We start from the raw sequence: 13731 nt of genomic DNA, 5'->3' as shown, positions 1-13731 counted from the left end.
GCTATTGTAAATAAAAGATTCGTCTATTGTGCTCATTTTAAAAGACTGACTTTTGACTTGGTTCAAAAAGTATAAAAATGATCTCATGATAGTGATACTGTGTGTCCTCTCTGATTGTCAGAAAATTGTTAATATTTTTAATTTTTTTGTATTTTTTTCTCGACAGTAAATTTTTAAAATAAGCTGAATGTAACAATTGTAAGTCTGTTGATTGTTTAAAGTGATTTTCTAATAAATATTTTTACATTTTGTATACTTTTGTTTGATTAAAAACAAATAATCGGGAAACTACATATCTTTGGCAATGGCCAGTATACTAGACATTGAAACAATTGTCCTGTCCTATGCCCAGTTGGCAACGTCCAGCATACTTGACATACGTTTTTCTGAAAACTATTGACATTTGATTTTTTTTACTATTTTTACCGTGTATATGACAACATAATTACCCCATAAAACTATAATTCTAACCTTATTTCGATATTTATTTCCTTGCCAAATTAAGGGTTAAGGGTAGTTTTCAATGCCTCAGCGCGATCAAATTCAGGAGTTAGCCTCAATGACGTTTTGTATGTCGGTCCTGTTGTCCAGGCAAATCTATTTGAAATTTTGTTGAAATTTCGTCTGAATAAATACGCATTTATTTGTGACATGACAAAAATGTATCGCCAAGTAAATATTAAAAGTTTCAATCGCTACAGCGTATTCTATGGCGCGACCCTGGTGGAGAGTTGAAGTGCCTGCAGTTGAGCACCGCGACTTACGGCACTGCGCCTGCCAGCTACCTCGCGACCAGGACGCTGCTCCAGCTGGTAGAGGATGAAGGTAAAAATTTTCCTTTGGCTTCTAAGGTCGTATTGGAGAATACCTACTGTGACGACATCTTGGCAGGATCTGATAGTATTGACAAAGCTGTTCAAACTATGTCCGAATTGCAATGCCTGCTAGGTAAAGGCCAGTTCGAACTTCACAAATGGTACTCCAATAATCAAATTGTATTAAATAATATTCCAAAGGAGAAGCGCACCAAATGCACTTTCAAATTTGATGCCAATGAGGATGCAGCTGTGAAACATTGGGCTTAAAATGGGATCCTTCAAGTGATAGGTTGTCTGTGTCTTGTCCTGATGGATTTTGCAATGCCAAGAAAACTAAGAGGCATGTACTTACCGAAATAGCTAAAATTTTTGATCCTCAAGGCTTTGTAGCCCCTGTCACTGTCTTTGCAAAAATAATAATGCAATTGACGTGGAAAGCCAAAATTGATTGGGATGATGATATCCCCAATGATATTTATTGTTTGTGGCAAGCATTTTGTGAGAAATTGCCAAATTTAAACTCTGTTTCAGTCCCCAGACTTATGGTCCATCCAGAACGCTGTAAGTTGGAGCTCCATGGGTTCTCGGATGCTTCTACCAAGGCTCTGGGATGTGTGGTCTACACGCGATGTCGTTTACCTAACAACCAATATACAGTCCACTTCATATGCGCGAAATCGCGCGTGGCCCCCATAAAGACTGTGACTCTTGCCAGGCTTGAGCTATGTGCGGCTCACATGCTTGCCCGCCTTATCAATAATATTGCTCAGATTTTAAAAGTCGATTTAGGTGACGTTTATTGCTGGTCTGATGCCATGATAACATTGTCCTGGATCAGGGCAGATCCATCACGATGGCAGGTATTTGTCGCTAATAGGGTCGCTCAAATACAGGAATTGACAATACACCTGAACTGGAGTTACGTTAACACTGTTGAAAACCCTGCAGATGCGGTGTCCAGAGGTCAAATGCCCCAAGATTTTATTAAAAATAATTTGTGGTTTCAGGGTCCATCTTGGCTGACATTTGATAGAGAGCAGTGGCAAGTACCGCCCCAGTTGTGTTCTGCAGTCGTTGAGGAAGCAAAGCAAGTCGCGCTGGCGTCGCATGAGGCACCTGAGTCGTACATGTCCACGGTATTCCAAAGATTTTCAAAATGGTGGCGCCTACTTCGCACCTTTGCGTATGTTTACAGATTTGTGCATAATTCCAGGCACCCTAGCAATAAATTAAAGGGCCCCATATCCATAAAGGAATTGAAAGAGGCTACTAATAAAATCGTTATGCTGCTCCAGAAGGAAGAATTCAGCAAAGAATTCCAGATATTGACCTCTGATGTTGACAGAAATGACTGCAAGTTCACTGTCAACCAAATTAAATATCTTAACATTTTCAAGGATGAAAATGACTGTTTACGTGTCGGTGGTAGGTTGAAGCACGCGGCTCTTCACCGGGATCACAAGTATCCCTTACTGTTGCCATCGAAACATCACGTTACTGATTTAATTATATTGCAGGAACATGAACGTCTGCTCCATGCTGGTATCGAGACTACGTTGTCCAATTTGAGATCACGGTTCTGGCCGCTAAATGCGCGAAACAGACTGCGCAAGCTAATATTTAACTGCATGAAATGTTTCAGATTTCAAGGACAACCGCTGACACAAATAATGGCCGACCTGCCAAAGTACCGGGTGACGCCGGCCAGACCGTTCCTGCTGAGCGGCGTAGATTTTGCTGGGCCCTAGAGGTAAAAGAATGGCGCAGCAGGAAGCCAATGATTCACAAAAGGGTATGTCTGCATATTTATTTGCATGTCGACCAAAGCGATCGACCTCCAACTAGTCAGCGACTTGTCGTCAAAAGAATTCATTAATGCTTTAAAAAGATTTATTTCTCGTCGTGGTAAATGTTTACAAATGTTTAGTGACCACGGCTCAAATTTTATAGGGGCAAGCAATGAGTTGAAAGCTGTTTACAATCTATTTCAAAACAATAAACAAGTTTTGTCTGACTTTGCCAGTATAGAAGGTTTTGAATGGCAATTTATACCACCTGCATCAGCACATTGGGGGGGGCGTGGGAGTCAGGAGTGAAAAATTTAAAACATCACCTGAAACGCGTCCTAGGTAACCATGTACTTTCATATGAGCACTTTAATACTTTGCTGATAGAAATAGAGGCCATACTAAATAGCCGTCCCATTTCCCCTTTAAGTGAAGATGCTTCTGATGAGCAGTGCTTGACACCTGCTCACTTCATCATTGGTGATCGTTTAACATCCTTTCCAGAGGTTGATGTATCAAACATTCCAGATAACTTAAAAATATATCAACTGATAACTAAACTAAAACAAAACTTCTGGAAGAGATGGAGAACTGACTATCTTAATTCTCTGCAAATGAGATATAAATGGCACTCCAGTAAGCCAAATATTAACTTAAATAGCCTTGTGCTCTTAAAAGAGGATAAAGCACCGCCATTATCTTGGCCAATGGGAAGAGTAACTCAGCTGTTCCATGGGAAAGACAGCAATGTAAGAGCTGTATCAATTAAAATTAAAGATAGTGTTTATGTCAGACCCATCACTAAAATTGTACCGCTTCCCATCTAATAAACGTGTCTATCCCAATGTTCTGACTAGAAATGTTCAAATATAGTGTTGATTTCGCATAATATTATTCTGTAGGTACTATTCTTGTATAAACAAAACGATAGTTCTGTTACCGCAGGCCTAGATGCATATTGCTGGTGTATATCACTATTATGATGCCAAGGGAACAGAACCGTCGTTCTGTCCTAATAATATGTAGTTTCATAAGTAGCTATATTTAAGCTGCAATAAGTTGAAAATTATTGCCATATAATTTTTTGTGTAATTTTTTTTGATCTCTTAATTATATAAGTAGTGCACATACATATGCACATATGTGTAACTTCTTGAAATTTTGACCTGTATTTTTATGTTTATGTTTAGTATAGTCATTGTCAAATTCATGATCGGTTATGGGTCATTGACCTCAGTCACCTGCTGATTACCTATGTTGAGATAAAATTATGGACACTGATTAGTGTTCCAGTAGCTGAGCTTGAATTTGTTTCCAAAAGCCTGTTCACAATGTAATTGACTACCTATCTAATTATTGACTTCCCTTGATCTCATATCATATTATAAATTATTTAATAATTGTGTGAAATTTCAATTTAATTCTATTACAGTGTAACCTGAATTTGTTGTTGTTTGTAAGAGGCGGGAGTATTTATATATTGTATCTGTGACACTTCAATTGTAAAAAAAAAAAAACTAATAAACTCTCTTCCGTTCCATCGCCTGTGTACAACTGATGTGTGTTTTTTATTTCTTGCCGTAATTCATAAACCAGCTAAAACAAGCTGAATGAACCGATTTGCACGAAGCGGGTAGACGCATATTGATAAATAAGTAGTTTGAGCAGCGCTACTTGTAAGTACGTATCGCTTGCGATGGATTTTACCCTCACCCGCATCCGCAGGCGTGCTAGCTAGCACTTAGGTAAATTGCGGGGCTACTACGAAATTCGAAGTTCGTGTCGTTCGGTCCCTCTGACACTTATACTATTTAATACGAGAGTGAGAGGGACGGTACGATACGAACTTCGATTTTAGAATTTCGGAGTAGGCCCTCTGGGCATTAGAACGAAACGAAAAGGAGGCAGGTAAAAAAAGGCAGTCAAATTATGTCATCATTTTATTCATTTCTGGTTACCTTTGCAAGGTATGTGTTACACAGAACGGACACTACAATCTCAATGCTGCTGCGGGAAATTTCAAGTTTATTTAAAATATACAGCTCAACTGTTTTGTAGGACGGAAAATGTCCTTGAAGAATTAGGGATAGTGTTCAGAAAATCTCTCTTAATTTTATAATTTCAAAATATTTCGAAGTATGTACTAAGGTTGACATTATTATAGATAGGTAAGTAATTAGAAAGTAGGAAAGCCATTAGCATGATTTCGTGTTGATGACTGACTTTAATTTCATAGAAAGAGCGGTCAGATGGTAGTCATAACAACTTGATTAATCCCATTGGTTAACTTGATGTTAAGTTAACTTCAATCCTCAGGGCAGTCCTTCCGCGCGGGTGGGCAGGCACTCAACGAAGTTTTTTTTTCAAAATGGCCGCGGCATCGATTTAGCCTTGATTTAACAGAAACTCACGTACGTGTACTCATAAAATTAGTACCTAATGACCGTGATAGTCTAAAACATTGTGTTACAAATTTCGAAGAAACTCAACTTTCGAGAATCCTTGTCGAGTCATTAACACTACGATCTGACGGCCCGTCATCAGTTGCCAATATTGTTTTTTTTTAAATATAATATTGGCAACCAATCAATGTGAATATTGCATAAATGATCACACAGTGAAGAGAATGTTCATCATGTTGTTCATTATCAAATCCATTTCAGATAGATTAAATAATTGGAATCAAACAACAATTTGGCTTTGTATAATTTTGATTTTTTAATAATTATTTAAATAACTGTGGAAGCTCACCGTTCTTGAGCAAAACTTGAATTTTGTCACTCGCTTTCCATTTTAAAATTAATATTCTATGCATCTAAGCAATAAATACTCAATTACCTATCAGAATCTGCCACAATAATTAATTCGTAGGAGGTAAATTCGTAAATCATATAGAGAAACTCTTTACAGCCAGTTTGAATTTTTTGTTTACTTTCTTTAAAAGTACTATTACATTTTGATTATTAAGTAATTTTTTCCCGAATAACACTGCAATTTCTATCTTAGTGCCAGCATAGTGTCAGAACATAAAAAAAAATAAAAATTGGGACAGAATTGTTTTTTTTTTTCAGTTACATTACTGGTTCATTAATAAATTATTACATTTCTGTAATTTGTAAAACGATCGATTGTATCCACAGCTGTTATGCCTTGCCAATAAATGTTTGTATAAGTTAGGAAGACCATTAAATATTTAATAATAAGGTCCATTCTAATAAAAATAATTCACATAGGCTTAATAAATTAATTTAAATAGTATCACACGCCACCTTTATAAAAATTATAAATCGATGAATATTCATTAAATATTCGGTCCTTTCTCATCAACTAAGAGCGGCTACTGTAGTTATAGTTCTAAATACAACCGTTCAGTAGAGCCAACATAAAGATTTACACTTAGTTCGTTATGTTGGCGCTCCTGCGTTCTCCCTCCAGTAACCTTCCCTACTATAATATAAATAGCAAACTTTACCAATACATAGGTCGAAATAGTTGTACATTCCCGTATTAAAATACTAGGTACCTATCTACGTTTCGTATCAAATTTTAAATGTTTTTCTCATAAGCAACAATGACTTGGAACAGAGAGGCTACTTGTAACGGACATCCTTTCTAAGGGAGATCAAATAATTCTTAAATTATAAATAAGTAACACACAATCATAATCCCTTCAAATGCATTCTGCTGAGATCCTTTGATTATTCATTCAATTCAATCATACCTACTTAGTAACAAAGAGTGTTAAGATCGTTTCTGAACACTAAAGTAGGCAAAATGGTTTAGAGAAGGCACCGCTCCTACTTGTTTAGTAAAAAGCCATCTCAACACCCTCTCTAGTTAACTCCGCCGACACACAGCTTTACAAAATTAACTCAATATCAAATTGTCAACACAGTCCACGCCAACTGATCGTTCACATTCGGTTCATCTGTCGTCATTAACATGATCAGTAATGAGTGCTATGAAAATTTAAAATTTTCGAGTGAATTGTGCAATCAGGGGTGCGATTACGGCAACCTTTCTTTCTCATGTATTCCCTTAAGTACGTTTACACTAACGTTTTATCACACAGATCATAACGGGTCCCAAAAAACCATGAGACAGAACAGTTCCGCTCGGTCAACGACAGGCAATGAAGCGTTCGCCTAAATGCTAACTATGTCAAGATACTGCAATCTTTCGAGTTGAACGCCGAGTATACGAGCGTAAGGAAAGAAGTCTTGACACGTTAGAATGATTCATAGTGCGATCAGGTAACTATATGGCGCCAGAGATCGCAATTGGCGGCTACGGCTCTCAGCTGCGCCGAACAAGCCTAAAGTGTCTACCAAATGGGGGATGGGGAGACATTCGTTGTCATAACAAACTGGTCAAGCATAAGGTGCCGGAGCCAAAGACGGTCCGAGCCAGAATGGGGTGAGCAGTCAAACCACCGCGTCTTCTTTCCTTTAGACTTGTTTTGACGCTCGCTTCTGCATCGCAAGATCTCCACCGAATAGAACGGAATGACACCTTCCAGACACATTATTTGTATGAATTCTATGTGAGATAGCACCCATTGCTATAGCGGCGTCGGGTCTAACATACTTCAGTCTGGTCAGGGATCAGTATAGAGGGTGGAGACCTTATCCGTGACGCATTCAGCGCGACTAATAAAGCGAAGAATCGCAAATATCGAACGCAGACGGAGAGCTCTAGCCGCTCCAATCTTAAAGCTACTACTAAAATTCTCTAAGCGATCAAAGATCGCAAGCTAAATTTGATTTCAAAAGTCTTAAAAAAATAAAATCTGCTAATGATCAACTTTTGTCCGCTAGCGAGGGCGAAGGACGGCGCGCACCGTCCTGAAACGTTTCTCGAAGCCGAGCTTGCAGTACAGGGAGCGGGACGCGTCGTTTTCCGGACGAATCACCACGAAGGGCTTGTAGCCGCGCGAGGCCACCTCCTTCGTGAGACGCCTGGCCAGGTATATGCCGAAACCTTTCCTGGAAACAGAAAACAATTCGGATCACCACTTCAAATAGGAATACGCCCCAAGTTTGAAGCACTTGCGTGTAACGATTGACATTCAAAATTATTATTATTATTGTTAGCCTATTCTGTCCCACTGCTGAGCAAAGGCCTCCCCCCAATACTTCACTTGACATGCACAATGCGACTAGAAAATGCGAGTCAAGATTGGCTTTGAAATCCAGGTACAGCGTGAATAGCGTGATGGAAAGAAAGTTGGTTCAAAATATTACTTTTTAGACATCATCACCATTTGTGAGGAGTTCGTTTGGATCTAAGAATGGCCATAATTAAATTCTTTCTTTCCAGCGCCGGCTCTAGCGCTTGATCAAGGCAGAGGAAATTGTCTACCTACATCGATTCCACGCCTCTCAAAAGGCGGTATCATAATTTTATTTTGCACTGGAAACTGAAAAATAGCGCCCCTTGCCACCTGGCGCCCAGAGCCCCAGAGCGACCGCTCCGCTTGCTCTACCCCAGGGCCGATGCTGTTCCTTTCTTTCTCTAGAGTTCTAGTAAACATCACAAACTTCTGAATCAGAGGCGACTCTAATCTTGCCCACATCCAATTTAGGCCCTGAGCCGCCACTTGGAAAGTGATTTCTTCTTGACATGTCGATGTACTTAGTATGATCTCTGAAAATGTGACTCTCCGCAGTCCTCACCTACGGAACTCAGGCCGCGTCTGCATCGAGAACATGGCGCCGTAATACGACTGCACCATCCAGGCGGCCAGCTGTCCCTCCACGAAGATACCGTAAGCCGGCAGTTCAGCTACAAGCTTTTCGAAGATCTCGCGGCACTCGATGTCGCTGGCTGGATACAGGTCGTAAACATCCTTCATGTGCTCAGGCTGAAGGCGGACTAACTCCACGTCCGGTGGCAGCCTGTGAATGTCGAATGTGATTGAGAAAGGAGAACGCTTTGTGAAATCAAAAGGATACCAGCGATAGTTTAAGAAACAATTTTAATGGAAGATTTAAAACTGATGAAGAGAAATCAATGAGGGATGACAGAAACAAGAATGATTGAAGCCTTTTCAAGATTACAATCATGTTAGACGAAATGAGCTCAGAGTGAATTTAATTTCTTGGTGTCTCTACACCAACGTGTGGAAATGAGACGAGAGACCATAACATGATCAAAATCATACATTAAAGTTTTTATAGAAAAGCAAAGAGGCATTAGAGACTGTAAACACTAAACGGCATTGGGAAGGGGACTCGGTAAGCTGACGTTAAAATATTGAACATTGTTAAATCATATTTGCCGCTAACCTGTTATGTTAGCAGCAAATATGACTGATCAAAAACTCGTGTATATCGTGTGTATATTCTTCTATATTTATTTGAGCATATGTAATTACGCACTCAAGCTCATAGTAAGATACCTACCTACACAACATAAATAAAATATTATCTTACTCCTCGGCAGTGATGTCGACCGGAGGTGTATCACAGGAGTAGACATCGCCAGTAATCTTGTCATGAGCCTCGTAGACCCGTTCGAAGCGGTTGACTATGGCTTCGTGAGTGAAGTTCAGGTACAGAGGCTGCGTCAAGTCCAGGAGTACGTCCTCGGATGTCAGTAGGTCCACCAGTTCCGCACGCTCCGATGGGCAGAAGACCGTTACGCTCTCAAATATGTCCTTGTTTGGCTGAAAGGGTGGAGTAGACTTATGCTTTAGGAGAGACAAAATTATCTGGTAAATTTACTGCCTAATACAGTCCCGTAAGATCGCTTTTACTATTGCAGCGATTACTGTCCTATTCCGTAATTATTCAGCGCATTACAGTAGAGTGAAGATAATCTGTTGAACGGGCAAGTGTAGAAGTAATAGCGAGCTGTTTTCCGAAGTTCGACGGTTTAGTGCGTCAGTTTTGCCTGATTGGCTGAAGGCACTATTCAAGACAGCATATATTAGGTAGGCTCTTGCCGCAATTATTATAATCATTTTCAGCGTCAAGACAACATTTGCAGCGAAAAGGTTCCAGGTAGTTTATTTGACTATACTCGTATTTAGAAAGCTTTGATCGGTATATAATATACCCTAGTTATTATTTATACTATATATGTACATCACACATGTTTACGACAATGGTGTTATCCTTGACCATAACTAAATTATGTTAGAGCATGAGTTCTTAATTCTGCCAATAACAACACAATACCCTCAATACTTTTCTTGGCTTTGTTACTAAGCATAAATATTTGCTGTAGAAAAATCAAGGTGTAAACTTAAAAAGGTGAAATTCTCGGAAAAGCCGACACTTTTGCGAGTAACCTCTCGACAGAAGTCTCGGCTCTGAAAAGGCGTGATAACTCGCGACTGTAGGGGATTACCTGCCACCGCCATGTTTTTTTTTGTACGCAAAACAAGTTTGTAAGCATAATGGTAAAATAATAAAATGTAGTATATCTATAAAAGGATGGCTATATCTATATTATGAGTGTGTGGATATTATAATCAATGTTTGGTAGTTTTTCGTATTAGTACTTTAAAGTCAGAAAACTGTTACTTAATGTAAACATGGTCCTTTGAACCTGATGTTTGTAATACTTAAATTAAACCCTCAAGGGAAAGCAAGAAGAGAAGTAAAAATATGTCGAGTGTAAGGGTCGTCAAGATAGAAATCAAATTGGAGCGTTCCAATTCAATTTTCTTTTTTTTTCTGCTATGTTTGCGTAAAAAACATACCTAAGCATTAGTTTTTGTGTGCACGCCTGTGAGTAGTAGGTAATTTTTATTACTTTATGCAGTTTAAAATACAATAAATATTCTTACCGTGCTAGTGCAGCCAGGGAAATGCAGACAAATCGGATCTTCGGGCCAATTCTTCGCTACATAAAAATGGAAGTCCCACACCTTGTTGTTTCGATATGTTTGAATCGTCTGATGAAACTATGAAAGAAAATTGTACACAGAAACGATTAAGCGCAGGTAGGATCCCTACTAATATACTAAGGGCTTGTTTCACTATACAAAGATAAGTTTTATGTGAAGTACATAAATATGAAGTTGTCTCGTTTATACCGACTAAATGAAAAATCACCCAGACGCAAATTAGCGTGTATATCGAAAGCACGGAGCGTCTGGTCTGGACTAGAGTGTACAACACTCCACAGGCGTCTGGTGGGCAATTCCCAGATGAGTTGGGCATGCAGTATTTTATGAGTATTCTCCACCTCCCTCGAAAAAAATAATCGAACATCTCTATGTCACATAAAATGTATCAATGACTGGTGAAACAGGCCCTAAGTATACTATATTATGATACATTATGATCGACTTTTACACGTAGATGTTACTGTTACGAGTACCATCAGCCAAATATGTGGTCTACCACCCTAAAGTTCATAATCGTTTGCATGTCATAAAACAATAATGCCAAAAGACGTGTCTGTCAACTTGAAAGTTCGACTTTAGCGACATATTCATTTGATAGAAACTTGATTAAAAATTGATAGACCACTTATTTGGCTGCTGGTACCTACTACAATGATTTTTTGCACATATCATTTAACACCAATCAAAATTAGCGCTTTTTATACGGCGCTAATGGATCCCTGTATGATGTTTTTTTTCAGTCACTTTATCGGGGTGATGAGTACGTATATCCATGCAAAGTACAGTTTTCTAGTGTTAAAAGTATATGAAATAAGCCGCGAATAGACGTACATTAAGATAGATATATGTATAGTAGATTTATTTGCATAAAATAAATAGTTACATCAAGGCGATCCTCATGGCAAGTAGGTATATACCGGCTCTGTTTTCTCGTTTTGGATGGAACACTACATAAAAAATAATTATAGAACAACGAATTATATTTCGCGTTCCATTCTACTACACAGATGTCTAGATTCTAGGTCAGCGATAATCGATAGCAAATTCCAGAGCTCAGTCTGAATAATATAGTGTGGTCAACCCACGTTACGTCTAGACAATTTAGCAAGACCTAAATATATCAAGTCACTTGCAAAGAGAGTATTCATAGACTAAATATAGGCTGGAGAATTTAGATAATTACACTTCGACCTTGTTGAGTTTCGAATTCCATGTGAATTTTTAGGAATTCTTTATTTTTTATTTAACGTGTGGGAACCTCAGTGCAAAATTTCAGCTAAAAGCTCAAGAAAAAGCTCAAGGCACTCGTTTGTTCTCTATACCAGGGGGTCCATTTAAACGGGTCAATTGCGGGTAAATCCGAAATTATAAGATATAAAAAAAGACAACTAAAAAGTAAAAAATAATTATGCACTAACTGTTGCCCGCGACTTCATCTGCGAAGAATTTGTTTATACCTATCCCGCGGGGACTATGCTGATTTCCCGCAAAATTAGCCTAAGTTAATTTAGTATAAGTACCTTGTAATATTTTTTTTATCTAAGCGTCGTCGGTGTCGGGGGACCGCTAAGGTTAATAGGAAACTAAAGTACATATGTTGTATTTTTAAAGTATTAACCTTGCGTCCCCGTCACCCGACGACGCTTAGATAAAAAAAATTACTAGGTACTTATACTAATTAAACTTAGGCTAAATTTTGCGGAAATCAGCATAGTCCCCGTGGATAGGGGATAAACAATTTCTTCGCAGATGAAGTCGCGGGCAACAGCTAGGTAGTGCATAATTATTTATACTTTTTAGTTGTCTTTTTTGGCGGCGTTTTTTGTCAGCGTTTTTTTAGGGTTTTTTTTTTATTTTGGCTGGCGTTCTTTGGTGTCGGGGTTTTTTTAAATTTTAAATTTAAGTTTTTTATTTCATGTTTTTTAAACTGGTATATTTTTTTTAAAGTGTACTAGTGTGTTGGATATCCTGGCTGCAGCATCAGGTCATCGTGTTGCCACCATTGCATTGTATGTAGAATCAAATACTGATCAAAAGGAATCAAACACGACATATCTGCTATTATTTTTTCAAGAGTGTACCTACTAGTGTTCTGGATATCCTGGCTGCAGCATCAGGCCGAGAATTCCATAATCTTGCATAGTTATATAGCATACATGGATGTTTCAAATTTTAGGTCCCAAATATGTTTGAAAGTAAAGTAAATACCCATTACGCGTCTAAGATTCCTACCGCAGCGAACAAAAGAGCTGATGATCTTGAAACATGTCTAAGATCCATCGCTAGAAAATCAGCTTTCAAATAAAAAAAAACCGCATTCAAATCGGTCCACCCGTTTAAGAGCTACGGTGCCACAGACAGACATACAGACACACAGACACATAGCGGTCAAACTTATAAACACCCTCTTTTTGCGTCGGGGGTTAAAAAGATATGTTTTAAGGAACCATGTCATCGATTTTAGTGACTTTTTTGTAACGTTGTTGTTGGGGAGACATCACTTTGTTAACTTGTTTTGTTTTAGTCTTGGAAAAAGCCCTTGTTCCCTGTACATAATCACCACTGATAAGGGCCAAATTGTTTCCTAGCTTAATAGGTTCTGGTGCTTCGCCTGTTGCTGCCACGGCGCTCTCGCTTAGCTCGTCGTCGTATATACGATCTATATGATACGAATCTATCTCTAGGGCCGGTAGGATGAGTCAGATTTTCTCGTATGCATCGCTGTGGCAGATATTAAAACAGGTAAAAGTATCTAATTTACCGGAATCGAAAATAAAATTTATCCATTACATTACCGACATCTGTTTGCGTACGTTACTACTGCGTCTGCAGTGTTAGCAGGTCTTGAAGTTCGTTGAATGTTGCAAGTGGCAATGGGCGGCCATATAGCACGGAGAACGGATGGCCCTTGGGACCGAAAAGTCGAAGGAGACCGCGGATTGGCAAACGCAACGTAGGACGTCCACCAACGAGATGGACGGTAGACCAGAGGGGCTACTACCAAATTCGAAAATCGAAGTTCGTATCGTACCGTCCCTCTCACTCTCGTTTTAAATAATATAAGCGTCAGCGAGATGGCAAGACACGAAGTTCGAACTTGCACTTCATAGTAAAGGGTCTGGTTGTAGCCGCGGGTTCAAGGTGGATGCAGGCTGCTAGCAATCGAAGCAACTAGAGGTCCATGGGGGAGGCCTGTGTCTAACAGTGGACTTCCTATGGCTGATATGATGATGATGATGATGACTAGCATCTGTTGTTGGTTATATAA

The 13731-nt window shown here is 39.0% G+C and overlaps 2 protein-coding genes across 2 annotated transcripts; one reads left to right on the top strand and one right to left on the bottom strand.

Annotated features, from left to right (window-relative positions):
- The first annotated feature begins 705 nt into the window (after positions 1-705).
- Positions 706-2566, top strand: LOC141436549 (uncharacterized). Its single transcript, XM_074099551.1, has 2 exons — positions 706-825; positions 1826-2566. Exons 1-2 carry the CDS (start codon positions 820-822, stop codon positions 2564-2566), a joined length of 747 nt encoding a protein of 248 aa, XP_073955652.1. The 5' UTR covers positions 706-819.
- Positions 2567-4530: 1964 nt separating this feature from the next.
- LOC141436548 (uncharacterized) lies at positions 4531-10776 on the bottom strand. Its single transcript, XM_074099550.1, has 5 exons — positions 10669-10776; positions 10401-10517; positions 9040-9272; positions 8281-8502; positions 4531-7590 (listed from the first exon to the last, which is right to left on the bottom strand). The coding sequence occupies exons 1-5, from the start codon at positions 10774-10776 to the stop codon at positions 7419-7421; spliced, it is 852 nt and encodes a 283-aa protein (XP_073955651.1). The 3' UTR covers positions 4531-7418.
- Between the last annotated feature and the right edge of the window lie 2955 nt (positions 10777-13731).

Source organism: Choristoneura fumiferana, chromosome 16 (assembly GCF_025370935.1).
Source record: "Choristoneura fumiferana chromosome 16, NRCan_CFum_1, whole genome shotgun sequence".
In the NCBI taxonomy this organism is placed as follows: domain Eukaryota; kingdom Metazoa; phylum Arthropoda; class Insecta; order Lepidoptera; family Tortricidae; genus Choristoneura; species Choristoneura fumiferana.
Note: the sequence above shows the minus strand (reverse complement) of the source record. Positions and strands in the feature narration are given on the sequence as shown.